The 17,767-nt window shown below is 36.0% G+C and overlaps 1 protein-coding gene across 1 annotated transcript in view; it reads left to right on the top strand.

Annotated features, from left to right (window-relative positions):
- Positions 1-17,767, top strand: part of NDFIP2 (Nedd4 family interacting protein 2) — a 67,600-nt gene that overhangs the window by 19,614 nt on the left and 30,219 nt on the right. The window contains 1 exon segment of the mRNA XM_035003199.1: positions 14,082-14,247. Coding sequence (XP_034859090.1) covers positions 14,082-14,247 — 166 coding nt within the window.

Here is a 17,767-nt window from a genome sequence, read left to right as displayed (position 1 = left end):
ATAACAGTTGGAACATTGGTGGCATGTGCTGACAATGTTAGTGTGCCATCCTTACAACTGGAGTACTAAGGAGTAGATACTGTTACTGTGAAAACAGAATGCCTTTGTAGATTATGTAGATGAATATGTAATGTGATTAGCAAAGGCAAAACGACACCATGAAGAAAACTCTGTTAGATGAAGAAGAGACAAAGAAAAAGCCCTTATGGGTCATTTTGACCTTTAAAATGGTTTTCATTAGAAAATCATCACACTAAAATGGATACGTGTTGATATTTATTTAGTACTGTTAACTGATTGATAGAAAATAACAAACATCATCATATCAGGGTTTATGTGCCTGACTTTCTTTTCTTGTAAAGATAATGGTTTTAAAAGGTTATTGAATGGATGTAGAGTCTGTGGTGATTTTTTTCTTTCAGTATCTTTGAGAAATTTTGCAGTGTCAAGTTTTCTAACTTATAGAAACTTACTCCTTTAGGCATAGATGGAAATCTCTTTAATGTATCACATTGTGTCTTACATTAAGAACAAAAAAGAATGTTTCCTACTTTCATCTCAGTTCTAGAGAATTTAGAAAAGATGGAAAAGTAAAAAAGAAACAAAAAATATGGAGTTTGCAAGCACTCATGCTGCCGATTTTGTAAGCTGTCATTTTGAAACTTTTTCTTATCTAAGAATAGAATAATTTATGATTTAGCAGACACACAATTTTGTTACTTTTTTTTTTTTTAAGATTTTATTTATTCATTTGACAGAGAGAGAGACAGCAAGAGAGGGAACACAAGCAGGGGGAGTGGGAGAGGGAGAAGCAGGCTTCCCGCTGAGCAGGGAGCCCGATGCAGGGCTCGATCCCAGGACCCCGGGATCATGACCTGAGCTGAAGGCAGACGCCTAACCAACTGAGCCACCCAGGTGCCCTGTTACTTCTTTAATACAATATCATGATCATTTCCTTATGTCATTAAGTATCCTGTTAGAAACACCATCTTAAATGGCTGCATGGTGTTCCATTGTATTGATACTGTGTGTTTATATTATTTTGGATGACTGGATTGTTTACAGTTCTCTGTTATCATAAAACTGTGATGACCAGCTTTATAAAGAATCCTGTTTTAAGTTTCTGGTTAGTCTGTTTGGGTGTAGTCTTTTTTTTTAAGATTTTATTTATTTGACAGAGAGACACACAGCGAGAGAGGGAACACAAGCAGGGGGAGTGGGAGAGGGAGAAGCAGGCTTCCCGCTGAGCAGGGAGCCCGATGCGGGGCTCGATCCCAGGACCCTGGGATCATGACCTGAACTGAAGGCAGACGCTTAATAACTGAGCCACCCAGGCGCCCCTGTTTGGGTGTAGTCTTAAATGTGTTTTTGTAATGACCTTTTTAATTTTTATAAAAAGTGATATATACTTATTTTTAAAAATACAGGCAGTATAAATACAAAGAAAGAAGCAATCTAGGCATTCATAACTTACCAACCAGAAATAGGTTAGCACCTAACATAATTTCATTTGTGTTTATAGAAAGGAAGAATGTTATAAAAACAGGATAATGCTATTTATGCTGTTTTAAAAAATGAAAACAAGAAATATGATTTTGTTTGAATTTAATACCAAGGAAAAACATCTTAAAGAACTGTTAAATTCTAGATAAAGGTTTCTTTAACACAGAGCCTATTAGGTTATGTAAGATTTCACTAAAATAAAAAATACAAAAACCAGTAAGAACTTGGTAATTTAAAAAATGGTATGTTTTAATTTAAAATTTAATTTAAAATTAAAATATAATTTTTGATATTAGAGAGTAAATCCCTGCTGTGATAGATGAGGTGAGTGATTACTTTCTCTCATCTCTTTTCCCCATTTCCTGATTTTTATGTTGCGGATATTTTTACTTTTTCAGGGTGTGTGTTTCCTTTCTGTTTGCCAGCAGCTATTTAGTCTTTAGCTCTATATTTAACATTAGTTCTGTATTTAATAGGATTCAGTGCTAGCCACCATATCTTTTCTTTTTCTTTGATTCATTTCTGATTGCCAGGTTTTCATTATGAAGTAATTTTTTTTTTTCAAGGAGTTATGGGTGTTTAAATACTTTATACATGGAAGACGGCTAGCTCAACTTTTTTTTAAAAATGTAAACATTAAAATTATGAAACATTTCAAATATAAAGAAAAGTACAGAAAATAATGTAAAAGATAGTTTTATATCACCTGTGGAGATAGTGGCAAATGGAGGTAATAGCATTTTGCCATATGTGTTTCAGGTTTTGAATATTCTTTTCCTTTACTTTTTTTAAAAGAAAGATAATTTTAAAGCCTTACATTCATGCCCCTCCCTTCTTCCTCATATGCTTTTTTTTTTTTTTTTTAAGATTTTATTTATTTGACAGAGAGACACGCAGTGAGAGAGGGAATACAAGCAGGGGGAATGGAGAGGGAGAAGCAGTCTTCCTGCTGAGCAGGGAGCCCGATGCGGGGATCATGACCTGAGCCGAAGGCAGACGCTTAACGACTGGGCCTCCCAGGCGCCCCCTTGTACGCTGTCTTGAAGTTGATTTATATAATTTTTGTGAATGTTTTTACTACATAAAATACTTTAGTTTTAGATTATGTGAAAGTGTATTTATTATGGTATTTTGCTGTTTTATACTTTCCCAGTTTGCTTTATTCATTTAGCATATTTTAAAGATTGGTCTAGGATGATTCATACAGATCTGATTTATCAATTTAAAATATTGAATTGTGTTATAAAATCATGGAATAATACTCATTTTCTACTGGCAGACAGCTGTTTTCATCTTGCTATTACAAATAGTACTGCTGTGAGCGAATGTACGTGTATCTTAATGTCCAAGTGTGAGAGTTTTCTAGTGTTGATATCTGGAAGTAGAATTATTGCATCCTACACACCTTCAGCCTTACTAGGAGTTGCCAAACTGCTCTTCAAGGCAGTTGAGTGAATTCATACTCTTAATTAGTTTGAGTCCCAACTCCATCCTTTCCAACAGTTTTTGCTCTTTTCCTTATTAGGAATATTTTCTTTTTTTTATTAATAATTTATATGCCTCATGTAATACTGTTTTACTTATTTTGTCCAATAAAGCTTGTTTTCCTAGAGTTTTCATTTCTACTAACCTTTATCAAAAGATCACCCTCTTTATGACCTATTTTTGGTTTTGTACTTATATTCTTTTGTAGTAAATTATTTTTTGATGAATAAAGAGATCACTTAGATCAGTGATCTAAGTCACTGATGCTGCTTCTATCAGTGTATGCAGAGTCTCAGGTAGTTTATCTCTAATTCAGTGACCTCAGTGACCTTAGCTTTGCTAACTCACTGATTTTGTTGTGGGAGAGGATAGCTGCTTGTGATTTTTGTGACTTTCTTTGTTGTTGGCTATCTTTTTTAAATTTTTTTTTAAAGATTTTTATTTATTTATTAGAGAGAGAGAGTACAAGTAGGCAGAGAGGCAGGCAGAGGGAGAGGGAGAAGCAGGCTCCCTATTGAGCAGGGAGCCCGATGCGGGACTCGATCCCAGGACCCTGGGATCATGACCTGAGCTGAAGGCAGCCGCTTAACCGACTGAGCCACCCAGGCGCCCCAGTTGTTGGCTATCTTATCTAGCTGTGGTAAGAAGGGCTGTCTCTAGTGTAGTTGTTCTAAAGACTTGGGTGTGTGGAGTTGGAATTTATTTTCTTGTTTAGGATGTATAATTTCAGTGATTTTTTTTTTTTTTTTTAAACATGGTTTGATTTAGTAAGCTTTTGGGCCCAACATTTGCTTATTAAGTTATGGTGAGTGCCCATAAAGTTGAATGATTAAACAAATGATTTAATAAATATTTCAGGTTTCCACTATGTATAAAGCACTAAGGAAAATGTAGAAATAAATGAGGATGATTCTTGATCTTGAGATGGTCAGTGTGCATCCATTAGTTGACTAGGCTCCCTACCCCATTTTGGTAGAAGAAAAACTTTGGGAGGCATGGAAGACAGTGTATTTTATGTGAAGTCTATTGGAAGCTCTAAACTCGGGTAACTGTTTTAGGAGATACCAGGATGAATAAAGCATACTTCCTAAATTTCAGAAAGTTATAATCTGATTGGGAAGGTAGAAACATTCCCAAATCTAATTAGAGGTTCCCAAGGGTCTCTAAGTCCTCAGGGCATCATGAAGCACAGTACAAACTTGCAAGAGGTAGTTTCCTGGAAGGAAATAGTTGCAATTAGAATTTACTAGCTCTTGTTTTTCATTTTTGTGCCTAAATAGTTTTGCTTTTAAAAGCTCTTGATGTTCAGATTCTGATTGCCAAAAGGGCTTATTTCATGTCTGATGACCTGTATCTTGATGTTTTTATTTATTTTTTTATTTTTTAATTTTTTTTTTAAAGATTTTATTTATTTATTTTGACAGAGAGAGACACAGCGAGAGAGGGAACACAAGCAGGGGGAGTGGGAGAGGGAGAAGCAGGCTTCCCGCGGAGCAGGGAGCCCGATGCGGGGCTGGATCCCAGGACCCTGGGGATCATGACCTGAGCCGAAGGCAGACGCTTAACGACTGAGCCACCCAGGCGCCCCGATGTTTTTATTTTAATGTCTGAGATCTCAGTTCTTTATTATAAAGCATACTCCTTAGCCAGTTTTGCTTTTTAAACTTTACCAGATACCACATTTGCTGACTTATTTTGGTGCGTGCAAATCAGAAAATCTGTGTGTGTTCTTATTTAATTTGATTAAGGAAACAGGAATAAAACATTTCACTACAAGTTACCATTATATTATCAATGGCAATATATTATCATTATATTATCAATGCCTATGTTAGATAGAATACTAGTATGTTAGCTTGTAAAAATCAGACCATTGGAATATTTTGAAAACTGAGGGTTTGAATAGTTTCATCAATTAAAACATTAAAATTTTTTTCATGCTTTTTAAAAATGCATAGGACTACCTTCTCCATTGGAGTTTCTAAATTATCCCTAAGACACTTAAGGAAATCTTTTTTTAAAGATCTTACTATTTTATTATTTATATTTATATTTTATATTTACTTATATTATTTTATTATTATGCAGCCACTGTGGAAAACAGTATGGAGATTCTTCAAAGAATTAGAAGTAGAACTACCGTATGAACCAGCAGTCTTGACTTGTGGGCATATATCCAAAGTACTGAAATTAAGATCTCTAAGAGATATCTGCACTCCCATGTTCATTTTAAAATTATTCACAATTATCATTTAGTTTAGATGGCAAACTTTTTTTTAAAGATTTTATTTATTTATTTGACACAGAGAGACAGCGAGAGAGGGAACACAAGCAGGGGGAGCGGAAGAGGGAGAAGCAGGCTTCCCGCTGAGCAGGGAGCCCGATGCGGGGCTTGATCCCAGGACTCCGGGATCATGGCCGGAGCCAAAGGCAGCTGCTCAACTGACTGAGCCACCCAGGCACCCCAACACTTAAGGAAATCTTAAATGCTGGAATTGCTCTGCATCTTTGTTTCTAAGAAAGCATAATTGATTGGGGCGCCTGGGTGGCTCAGTCGTTAAGCGTCTGCCTTCGGCTCAGGTCATGATCCCAGGGTTCTGGGATCGAGCCCCACATCGGGCTCCCTGCTCAGCGGGAAGCCAGCTTCTCCCTCTCACACTCCCCTGCTTGTGTTCCTGCTCTCACTATCTCTCTCTCTGTCAAATAAATAAATAAAATCTTAAAAAAAAAAAGCATAATTGATTGATGTAGTGTTCCATGATTGTTTGCATATAATACCCAGTGCTCCATTCAATACGTGCCCTCTTAAATACCCATCACCAGGCTAACCCATCCCCCCACCCCCTCCCCTCTAGAACCCTCAGCATAATTTAATGGAAGGTGGATTTGTCTCAGGAATTATTATCTGTGTTGCTCTAGATGAATAATAAAAAAGTGCTATGGGTGTTTCCTCAGCTGTGTTAAGGAAGGAGAAGAGGGTCTCCTCTTTCTCCCAACTGCATCTGTTTTTTTCTAGTCATCAATTCTCCCCCCACCATTTACAACAGCTTTGGGTATACTTTAAGTGGATCATCTTAGGTTATCTTATTGCCCACCCTTGCCGCAGGCACCCTGCCCAGCAGGAAGTCCATGCTGGTTGGGAAGCAGTTGCTTGCCAAAGGAGAGAATCATCCTGACTGATGACTGATGTAGTCTGGTCAGTCAGGGTCTGGTTCTTGAGTGGGGTAGGTTCCATCCTACCTAAATTACTGTGAATCTGTAATGAAAGAGGGATGGAAGAGATTTTAGAAAGACAATCACATGTCTACCACAGATACCCTAAATGCTTAAGACCACAGTATAATCACTAACAGATCTCAAAAAGCTACTTGCACTGATGAAGTCAAGATACTATAGAGACAGAAACTCAAGTTAGTGGCCAGACATTGAAAAAAGCAACCTTTATAAAGCAAACCTAAAATATTGTTACATGTAACATATTTTGGTATAAAACTGCAAATATGAGGCTGAACATCTTCTGATGAACTGTATAGACATTTATGACATATATTATGGTCTTTCATACTAAATTGAAGTGAGCTAGATTGTTAGATAGGAGACTTTGAGAAGGTATGTGAAGGTTGACAAGCAGTGCCCTGAAGACAGACATCCTTAGATGAAAGAAAGTAACAAATTATAGAAATGATTCCTGAGATGAAAGAAAGTAATGAGAACGCACCAATCCAGCACACTCAAGTATTTTTCTCTCCTTCTGTACCCCCCTTTTTTTTGAGGACTATGAGATCAAGCAAGCTGTTAATAGTCTGTGTTAAGATCATAATGACGTATTGATAAGGAGATAGACTTGTAGGACACATCTGTAATAAGTACATATTAGGTAAGATCTGTGTAAGCTAAATAGAATTTTGAAAAAAATCTTATTTATAACAATTTAAGAATTAGGTCACACATTTGTTATTAATTAAAGAGCTATGAATGCAACTAATGAGGGTATCCTATAGGACCCTTCAAATTGGAGCGCCTGGGTGGCTCAGTCGGTTAGGTGTCTGCCTTTGGCTCAAGTCATGGTCCCAGGGTCCTGGGATTGAGCTCCGCGTCAGGCTCCCTGCTCAGCGGGGAGCCTGCTTCTCCCTCTCCCTCTGCCTGTCACTCTGCCTACTTGTGCTCTCTGTCAAATAAATAAATAAAATCTTAAAAAAACAATAACTCTTCATATTAAAGAGGGAATCTTAGGGTCTAGTATATTTACATTGCAACTTTAGCATATAAAAAGGAATTTAACTGGAGGGTGAGTGCTTTTGAAAATAGAAATTTATAAAATCTTTATCCCATCTGTTTAGCTTCTTTATTCTTTGCTGGTCTTTGGGTTGTAAATATGCTCCAACTTTTTGTCCTTAGTCTTAGTTAATTAGTAACTAGCTCTTAAAGACTTCAAAGTACATAGGTTAGCAAGGTTATTCTCTCTCGAGGCTTCCATTTTACACTATTTGACTGGACATATCTTGCATTTCTTTTTTTTTTATTATTTTATTTTGATAGTGTTCAACAAGACAGATCCTCCACTTTTTTTAAAACTCTTACACAGCTGGGAAAACAGATTGTAAATGAATGATTACATAAATAATAGTTGCTGTGATAGGTACTCTGAAGAATAGGGTGCTTTAAGATTACATCAGAGTCCTACTAATCTTTTTTTTTTTTTTTTTTGATGTAGTGTTCCATGATTCATTGTTTGTGTATAACGCCCAGTGCTCCATGTAATACGTGCTCTCCTTAATACCCATCACTGGGCTAGTCCATCCCTTCACCCCACTCCTCTCTAAAACCCTCAGTTCGCTTCTCAGAGTCCATAGTCTCTCATGTTCATCTCCCCCTCCGATTTCCCCCCTTCATTTAGCTCACTAGAGTCCTAATCTACTTTTGGTAGACAGGAAAAGCTTTTGTGAGAACTTGATTTTAATCTGACATCTGAATGATGTGTACAAGTTAACTAGGCATGGAATGTGTGGTATGGAAGAGAAAGAATTGAACATATATATGAATTAATATTAACAACTGGATGTATAGGTCTGAAGCTCAGAGAAGCAGTCTAGTCTGGCAGGATAAATTTTGTCTTCTGTTCTTTAATCATTCTGTTGTCCCATTAATTATCCCTCTCCTTATTTTTCCTTAAAAAAACAGATACGGATTCTGTATTACATTCTTCAAATGTATATTTTTTGACTATAATTCCAGGTTGTGTTCTTTTTCTTTTTTTCTTTTTTTCTTTTCTAAAGATTTTATTTATTTATTCATGAGAGACAGAGAGAGAGAGACAGAGGCAGAGGGAGAAGCAGGCTCCCCGCGGAGCAGGGAGCCCGATGTGGGCCTCGATCCCAGGACCCTGGGATCATGACCTGAGCCGAAGGCAGACGCTTAACCGACTGAGCCACCCAGGCGTCCCTGGTTGTGTTATTTTTAATAGAAAATTGCTATTAATAGAAAGTTGCCCAGGGAGCTATTGTAATGATATTTTGTAAAATTTAAGTTGGAGAAAGCTTTTTTTTTTTTTTTAAAGATTTTATTTATTTATTTGAGACAGAGAGAATGAGAGACAGAGAGCATGAGAGGGAGGAGGGTCAGAGGGAGAAGCAGACTCCCCGCCGAGCAGGGAGCCCGATACTGGACTCGATCCCGGGACTCCAGGATCATGACCTGAGCCAAAGGCAGTCGCTTAACCAACTGAGCCACCCAGGCGCCCGAGAAAGCTTTTTATCATAGAATACAATGCTTACCCTTATTACCTCATTGCTTCTGAGATACACCAAGCCAGAAACTAGAGATTTCATTTTTTTGCATTTTGGGTTTATTAAAAATTAGAAATTTCAAATTATGTTTAGTGTGAAAAATTCAAGTAGTAGAGAACGATGAATTCTCTCTCCCCACCTACAGCTCTTTCCTGTTTCTTGCTTATCTTTCCAGAAATTTTGATTGCATATATGTATTACACAAATAACATCTCTCACTATTTTAAACATTCATTTACACAGTATATACTCTTTTGTGTGTGTGTGTTTTTTTCAGTTGATATGTTGTGAGCAGACAATAGCAATTTTAAAATGAAACAACCCTTATTTATTTAAAAGACAGTTTAGTTGTGCCTTGATAAAATATCTGATGACACTTGGTTTTAAACAGTTGTTTTGCAGACTTGTTCAGGTGATGGAGCATCTGGAGCTCATGGTACTTTTTGTGGAGCACCATGAAATAATGATATTCTTTCATACTAAGAAGAAAGGTTTTACTTGCAGAAATATATTTATAATATGAAATATAAAGCCAAACCAGAATTTTGTACTTTAAAGAGAAGAAACTGAAAACTAGGCATGATTGCCAACTCACAGTTTTTTTTTAAATTAATATTCATTTGTTGCTTATACAGTCTTCCCTAATTGTTTATATTTTTGCTTTATCATAAGCTAGCTTTCATTTGTGGAAAAATGTCCAGAGACAGTGAAGTTTTAGTAGAAATATCCCTAAAACTAAGGCAGTTCTGTTAATTTACTTAATAGTATGTTTATGTACATTAGGAAGACTGCTGTAATTTAGTTTTATTGGTAGAAAATCTAGCTTCATTTGCCAAGCAGCAGTGCTTTGTGGGAACCTATCTTCTGAGCATATTGGTTTAGATCACTGGGGCTCTCTGCAGGGATTTCTTAGCTCCTGCTGTTACCTTTCCCTAGCAGCATAGATAAGATAGCTCACTTTCTTCTTGGGTGATTAAAATGGGTAGATTGACTCTACCAGTTGATTTTATTGCAACTCTAATCTGTTTTTTCCTCTAATTTAGGTGTTAAATAAGCCAACATAGAATGATAGAGACTACCATAGGTTTTCGCTAGAGCCTTATCATCTTAGAGTTTAAAGGAGCCCTTGTTATCTATTAATACCATACAAAGGGCAAAAATCCCATTATATGTAGGCTGACCATTCAATTTTCTTGAGAATGAAAGGGGTGGAGAAAATGCTAAATTGAGTGGTGCCCTGAAATAATAGGTGTAAAGTAGGACTGTCCTGGGAAAAACAGCTGTAATGGTCATCCTAGTTATACAGCAGCCTTGCCATCTAAAATCTGCCTGAAGGTATTTGTTGCCCTACAGAAAATCTAGTGTTCTAATAATTTAAAAGATCTAATGAAAAAAAAAAGATCTAATTAAAATTTTAAAGGTCTTTTATTTAGTTAAAATTTAACTCCTTGCAACTAGAACTGTTCTTCCCAGTTTTGTTTTCTGGTACTAAATGTAGTCAGAATATGGCAGTATACAAAATACATTAGCTCTTCACATACCTTTTTTTTTTTTTTAACAACTTACAATTTTTTTTTTTCAAACACTGCTTGTTGAACAACACTTTATAGTACATCCATACATTCTCATTTGGGTGTTTTTAGAAAACATTTAGTGAGGTCTCTGGCTTCTCAAAAGCAAAGCTTACAGTTATTAATCTTTTATCATCTTAAGATAGAATGAAGTGCTACAGCAAAGGAGAGCTGACAATTAAAGGAAATGAAACTGTAGTTTATACATGGGAAGGCTGGACTTCCAGCCAGAGTTAATCATAATGCTTATGGTTTTCTTACCATTAAAAGTAATCGATATACATCAAGCAAAGACGAACTACAGATAGATTTAAGACAGCCAGCCCTCTTGTAATCCTTTTATCCTTCAGGCTAAAAAATGGTGGCTCTATATGCAACTTTTCGTCACCCTGGTTACTATAGTAAAGACATATTTTAGTTTTCATGTGCTGTTGCCCATGTTTTTTCTAGGAGGCTCAAAATAGAACAAGCTAGGGAGATAATTTTTGAGGTGATGTGTGGACAGGACACAGAGCCACGTTCATTATTGTATATATGTAGTTCCCACCCCATTTATCTCTGCCCCCCCTTTTTTTGCTATTTATGATAATCCTGAAAGAATGTAAAATAGAACCATTGCACAGCGTGATTAAGGAAAAATTTCCACAGAGGGCATTGTTTAACTTGATGGACATGTAGTTTGATTTGAACTTTTGAATGAATTTAGTTGAAAGGCAACCAAAGTAGGTTATTTTATAGAGGCACCAAAGATATCAAAATTAAAAAGTTGACTTTTGGAAGTTCTCTGCTACAGTGGGTAGAGATTATTGACTGAGTTATTGGGTTTTACTGCTGATACATGGCAAATGTTCACTGTGTATTATAATTTTGTAAAAATAAAACTGTGAAGTGTGAGGTAGGGCAGTTGAAATAATTTAGGGTGTGTTTTACAAGTACCAGAGCTTTACTTCTGAGATCATATGTAAAAGTATCTGTAGTTACTCTTTTTTGTTTATTTTTAAAGATTTTATTTATTTATTTGCGAGAGAGAGAGCAGGAGCAGGGTCAGAGGGAGAGGGAGAAGCAGACTCCCTGCTGAGCAGGGAGCCCATAGCAGGGCTTGATCCCAGGAACCCAGGATCACAACCTGAGCTGAAGGCAGACGCTTAACTGACTGAGCCACCCAGGTGCCCCTCTGTAATTACTCTTTTTATTGCAGTTATTTGAATACATTTTTTTTTAAAGATTTATTTATTTTAGAGAGAAAGGGAGCTTGCGAGCAAGGGGAGGGTGCAGAGGAAGAGAGAGAGAATCCTCAAGCAGACTCCCTGCTGAGCCCAATTGGGGCAGGGGGAAGCTCGATCCCAGGACCCCAAGATCATGACCTGAGCTGAAATCAAGAGTCAGCCACTTAACCGACTGAGCCACCCAGGCGCCCCTGAATACATTTTGAAGGTTTTAAAAATGAGTTGGTCAGGGCGCCTGGGTGGCTCATTTGTTAAGCAACTGCCTTCGGCTCAGGTCATGGTCCCAGGGTCCTGGGATTGAGTCCCATATCGGGCTCTCTCCTCTGCGGGAAGCCTGCTTCTCCCTCTCCCACTCCCCCTGCTTGTGTTCCCTCTCTCACTGTGTCTCTCTCTGTCAAATAAATAAATAAAATCTTTAAAAAAAAAATGAGTTGGTCATTCTGGGGAGCACATTTATGTATTTGATATGGTGGGGACTATTTCTTGTGAGGAACCAGAGGAGAGCTATTTTGTCATACAGGATCTTTTTCTTTAGTACAGTTCATCCACATTTGCAGCATTAAGCCTAAGAGATGGAACAGTAGTTTCCTTTTTTTTGATACCATCACTGTTAATTGTTTAGTTGATAATGCTAAGTATATATCTATACTTTACTTTTATTTGCCTTAACTTGCTCATCTAACATTTTTGCTCTTTGAAGTATGATCAAAGATGACTAAGTTAGGAATTCTCCTGGGTACTTTGTTACATGAAACATGGAAGATGCTTGGTGATGCTGAGGCAGAGTGTAGCTAGTCAGGAGGGTGGTCATGTAGTGCCAACTTAGAAAACTGCTGCAGGTAAATACAAAGCTCATAGAAAATTCACTTTATGATCGTTTAACCTTACAATTCAGTTTCTGTGAGTGAATTTTATTACCTAAACCTTGGTGCTATGGGAAAAAACCCTGTCTTATTAACTTGAGAAATGATTTTAGGTATGTTTATGCCAGTTCTGATAAAATATAATTTATGAACTCACAGAAGTATTGTGCTAGGGTGATCACTTACCAAGACACATGCAAACAGCAGTGAAGTAAATTTTACTTTGCATGTTTTTAGAGGCAAATGAATGACCACTTATTGGACTGATAGCACCAAATTATTTCAGGCCATGAAATAAAGTCTATTAAACTAAAGGGGAAGAAGGAGGAAACTAGTATTTATTAAATGCTTTCTGTGTGCTAGGTGTTAATGCTAGATGCTTTCCAAATACCATTTTACAATTCTGTGAGGATTTTGGCTGCATTTAGAACTTAGAGACACTGAGGCACAGGGGTTTATCAAAGCTCCTAAAAGGCGGAGCAAGAATTTGCATGCTCTTTTTTTTTTTTTCCCACTACATCACAAAACTCAGATTTGTGTGTGTACAGATTTGCTCTGTGACAAAATTTATTTGGGGGATTATTTTTAACATTGACTTTCTTAAAGTACAAGAATAATTAAGATGTGAAAATTGAATAATGTTGAAGGCCTGTAGTGTTTCTTCAAACCAAGATTCTAGTGGATTTAAAAATGTCTTAAAAAAATTTAATAACTCTTCTCCAAATATATCTAAGTACCTTTTTGATGAGTCACTTTTTAGAGTATTGATGCTTTTGGTTGACCTACAGTTAGCTTGCCTACATGTAGTTATTATCACCTCCTAACAAATGAGCATTTAAAAGATCACTTATAAATGAAGTAGGAAGTCTATATAGCCCTGCCACTTAGGTTTGATTCTTGGTCTGACCCTTCCTAGCTGTTTTGATGTCTGGCAAGTTACTTTAGGTGTCTACACTTTCAAGGTTGTCCCCCCCCCCTCCATTTTATCTGTCAAATGGGAATAACATTCTCTATTTTATAGATTTTTTGTGAGGATTAAATGAGTTAAATGATTGCAGATCCGACCTATTATCTTGCACTTCCTGAGCTTTCAATAAATTTGTTGTGTTGAAGAACATCTTCCAGGATTTTATATACACATTGATTCATCTTGCTTTATAAGTAACTCCAAAATTTTGGACTTGAGAAAACCTCCTTAGAGTATTCTACATTTTTGGAATGTTTATTATTATTTCATTTTATTAATTCAGGTTACATTTTCAATTATTCTAGATACTGGTGTAATAGAAATGGTATTGTGGTTTAATTATTAGATGCTTTTCTTTGTAGTACACAGTGATTAATACATGGTAGTCAGTATTTACTGTAGGATTGAATGAATTTGAATCTATTTATAGTCATGATGTTTTTCTTTATAAATTCTTAATTTGAACTTCATTTTTTATTGTAAAGAAACTACCAAAATCTGAATTTCTTAATGACTGCTTCAGTCTCTTACAAATTTTGTGCATCTTTTTAAGTGTTATTTTACTTTGTTTTTAACTAAAAGGTGATCCTTTGCCTGAAATAATCTTTAAAAATTTGCTTAAAAATTTTAAAAATAATAATCAGAATGACATTAATATTTCTTTTTCGTTGTTCTCTTAGCTTCACAATGAAGAAGATAATTCAGAGTCATCTGCTGTAGAGCAACCATCAACTTCAAACCCAGCACCGCAGAGCGTTCAGACTGCCCCTTCAGCATCGGTACTTGAAACGGACTCTTCTCCTCCACCTTATAGTAGTATTACTGTGGAAGTACCTACAACTTCAGGTATTATTTTTAGTATGAAATAACTAGTAATATTTTTAGTGACTCAGTTTTTTTTTTTTTTTTTAAACCAGTATGGTTTTATTTAATTATAGAGTCTCTTAAAGGCTTTCTGGTTTTATGATTTTTGTTACAAAAAGGTTTTCCAAAGGATAGTTTATAAAATATTTACTCGTATATTACTAGTCTCCTATTGTTTTCAAAAAAATTAAAAGTGTAAACTTTCTTACGCTTACTAGAATCTGTTTCCAGTGGAGTGGCATATTCCTTTTGGAAGAAATAAATAAATGTGTGTATATGTATACGAATTTATGTGTATATATAGATACACATTTATCTGTAGATATATGCCTATGTGGTATATGTATCTATATATACATATATATTTGTGTTTGTGTATATCTACCTACATAGCTGTAAAACAAGGTATTATTAATGCTGAGTGTGAGTGGGAATGTGGTATGTGTGAACGGAGGTGAAGGGTCTACATAATATAACCATATATACATGGTAATAATTCCTGGACACAAGGCAGTGTTTCCTGCTTCCTACTATTCATTTTATCCTCTCAGGTCATTCTAAAGAATTACCCTTATCTATTTCTCTGGTCACAATTTATATTTTCCCAGTACTGCTAAATTAATCATCATATAATTTACTTTTTAGTTTTTACTTTTATTCCAGTATATATAGTTATCATACAGTGTTGTATTAGTTCCAGGTATACAATATAGTGATTTAAAAGTTCTGTATTTTACTCAGTGCTCATCATAATAAGTGTACTCTTCATCCCCTTCCTATTTCATTCATCCCTCTACTCACATCCCCTCTGCTAACCATCTGTTTGTTCTCTATGGTTAATCTGTTTTTTTTTGTCTCTGTGTTTTCTTTCCTTTGTTTTGTTTCTTAAATTCCACATATGAGTGAAATTCTCTGGTATCTTGTCTTTCTCTGGCCAACTTATTTTGCTTAACATTGTGCAGTCTGGCTCCACCCATCTTGTTGCAAATGGCAAGATTTCATTCTTTTTTAAAAAGCTGAGTAATATTCCATTGTGTGTGTGTGTGTGTGTGTGTGTATTGTATCTTCTTTATCCACTCATCTATCGATGGACACTAGGGCTGCTTCCATAATTTGGCTATTGTAAATAATGTTATAATAAATACAGGGGTGTATATATCCTTTTGAATTAATGTTTTCATATTCTTTGGGTAAATACCCAGCAGTATGATTACTGGATTGGGTAGTTCTATTTTTTTTTTTTTTTTAAGATTTTATTTATTTATTTATTTGAAAGAGAGAGAGAGAGAGAGAGTACAAGCAGAGGAAGCAGCAGAGGTAGAGGGAGAAGCAGATTCCCCACTGAGCAGGGAGCCTGATGCGGGGCTCGATCCCAAGAACCTGGGATCGTGACCTGAGCCAAAGGCAGGTGCTTAATAGATTGAGCCACCCGGGCACCCCAGGGTAGTTCTATTTTTAATTTTTTTAACCTCCATATTGTTTTCCAGAGTGGCTGCACTAGTTTGCATTCCCACCAGCAGTGCATGAGGGTTCCTTTTTCTCCACATCCTCACCAGCACTTGTTTCTTGAAGTTAATCATTATATAATTAAAAAAACATTTAAAATATGTTTTTGTGTACTATTATAAATAACCTCTAAATATTTTATATATTCATTTTGAAACATTTTTTAAATCTGTTATAAAAAATGTTTTAATATTAAAAAACCCTTCACTAGAGTATTTCATCTTTATTTGTTATTCTGTAATTAGTATCATTATTCTTTTTTTTTTTTTTTTTTAAGATTTTATTTATTTGCGAGAGAGAGAATGAGAGACAGAGAGCATGAGAGGGAGGAGGGTCAGAGGGAGAAGCAGACTCCCTGCCGAGCAGGGAGCCCGATGTGGGACTCGATCCCGGGACTCCATCCCGGGACTCCAGGATCATGACCTGAGCCGAAGGCAGTCGCTTAACCAACTGAGCCACCCAGGCGCCCCTTATCATTATTCTCTTAAACCCTTGCCAGCTTTCTCTGGTTACCATTTCTGCCTCTACAGATTTTATCTAGACTATATGGGTTGTGTAAAAAGACCAAACCATTTACTATTTTCATTTACAGTATTATGCAGTTACTGAAAATCATCTTCTTTATGAAGGTGTTCTCACTAATAAATTAGCAAATGCTTACTCCTTTTATTTGCATATAATGTTTATTTGATCAATATGCTTTTTTAGTGCCCAGTTTGACGGACTGTTTGACAGTTTTTATATTGATTTATAGTAGTTTTATTTGTCTTTGGATTAAATAGCTGGATTAGTGCTTGCTAAAATTTATTATGGGCTAAATTTTCTTCGTTATTCTGTAAGTTTCCAGAATATAGTTCAGTGAATTTGCTACCCTAGATTAAAAAAAAAAAAAAAAATCTATTTGATGATAGTCTTGAAGAAAGAAAATTAGTTGTTTTGCTGATGCTTGTGTTTGAATGATGGAATGCTAAGATTGAAATTGTAATTTTTTGTGTGGCCACCATTGCCACTGCTGTGTAACAAGCCAAATGGAGTACAATAGCAAACATTGTTATTAGTTCTTATGGTTTTTGAGGTAGGCTAGACTCAATTATGCACTTTTCTCCCAGGATCTCATGTGATTATCGTCTTTCGGTGATCTGGAGCTCGAGTCACCTTGACGCCTTCCTTATTAACATATTTAGCAGCTGATGCAGGCTTCAACTAGGGCCTCAGCTGGGACTGTTGGCCAGAACACCTATATGTGGCCTCTTATTGTGGCCTGTGCTTCCTCACTGAATGGAGGCTGGGTTCCAAGAACAAGCATTCTGAAAGCCAGATAGAAGCTATATCACCTGTTATTGCACTGCTTCAGAAATCACACAGTGTCACATCTGCCACATTTGGTTTGTTAGAAGTCAATCACTAAGTTTAGTCTTCATTCAGGACAATTGAGGAATTAGTCTCCTCCTCTTGATAGGAAGAGTTTCAAAGAATAGAGTTAAGTTTCAGAACTGTCACAGCTGTTTGCTGCCTTTTCCCCCATCACCAGACCTTTTCCTTTGTCACTCTTCATTTCAGTAAATGGCTCCAGGAGGCCAGAAACCTTGAAGTCATCTTTTTGGGACCGTATCACAAAATTACATGTTTTTTCTCCTGTAATTTTTGATGTAATTAAATATGTTATTAATAGATTTCTTTTTTTCCTTTTTTTAAATTTTATTATGTTATGTTAATCACCATACATTCCATCATTAGTTTTTGATGTAGTGTTCCATGATTCATTGTTAGCATATAACGCCCAGTGCTAAGCCAATCAGCTTCTGTATTCCTAGAATAAATTGTCACTGTGTTCTAATCTCTTCTGGATTTAGATTTGTTAAATTTTTTTTTTTTAGAAGTTTTATAGTTTTATTAGTGGATCTTTATGTACTATCCTTATGGTTTTAGTATAAATTTTGTGGAAACAACATAGCATGAATTGGGAAGCTTCTCATTTTTCTGTGCTTTAGAATAG

Source organism: Mirounga leonina, unplaced genomic scaffold, assembly GCF_011800145.1.
Source record: "Mirounga leonina isolate KUSES-001 unplaced genomic scaffold, KU_Mleo_1.0 Mir_127, whole genome shotgun sequence".
Lineage (NCBI taxonomy): Eukaryota > Metazoa > Chordata > Mammalia > Carnivora > Phocidae > Mirounga > Mirounga leonina.
This window is presented reverse-complemented; position numbering and strand designations above follow the sequence as displayed.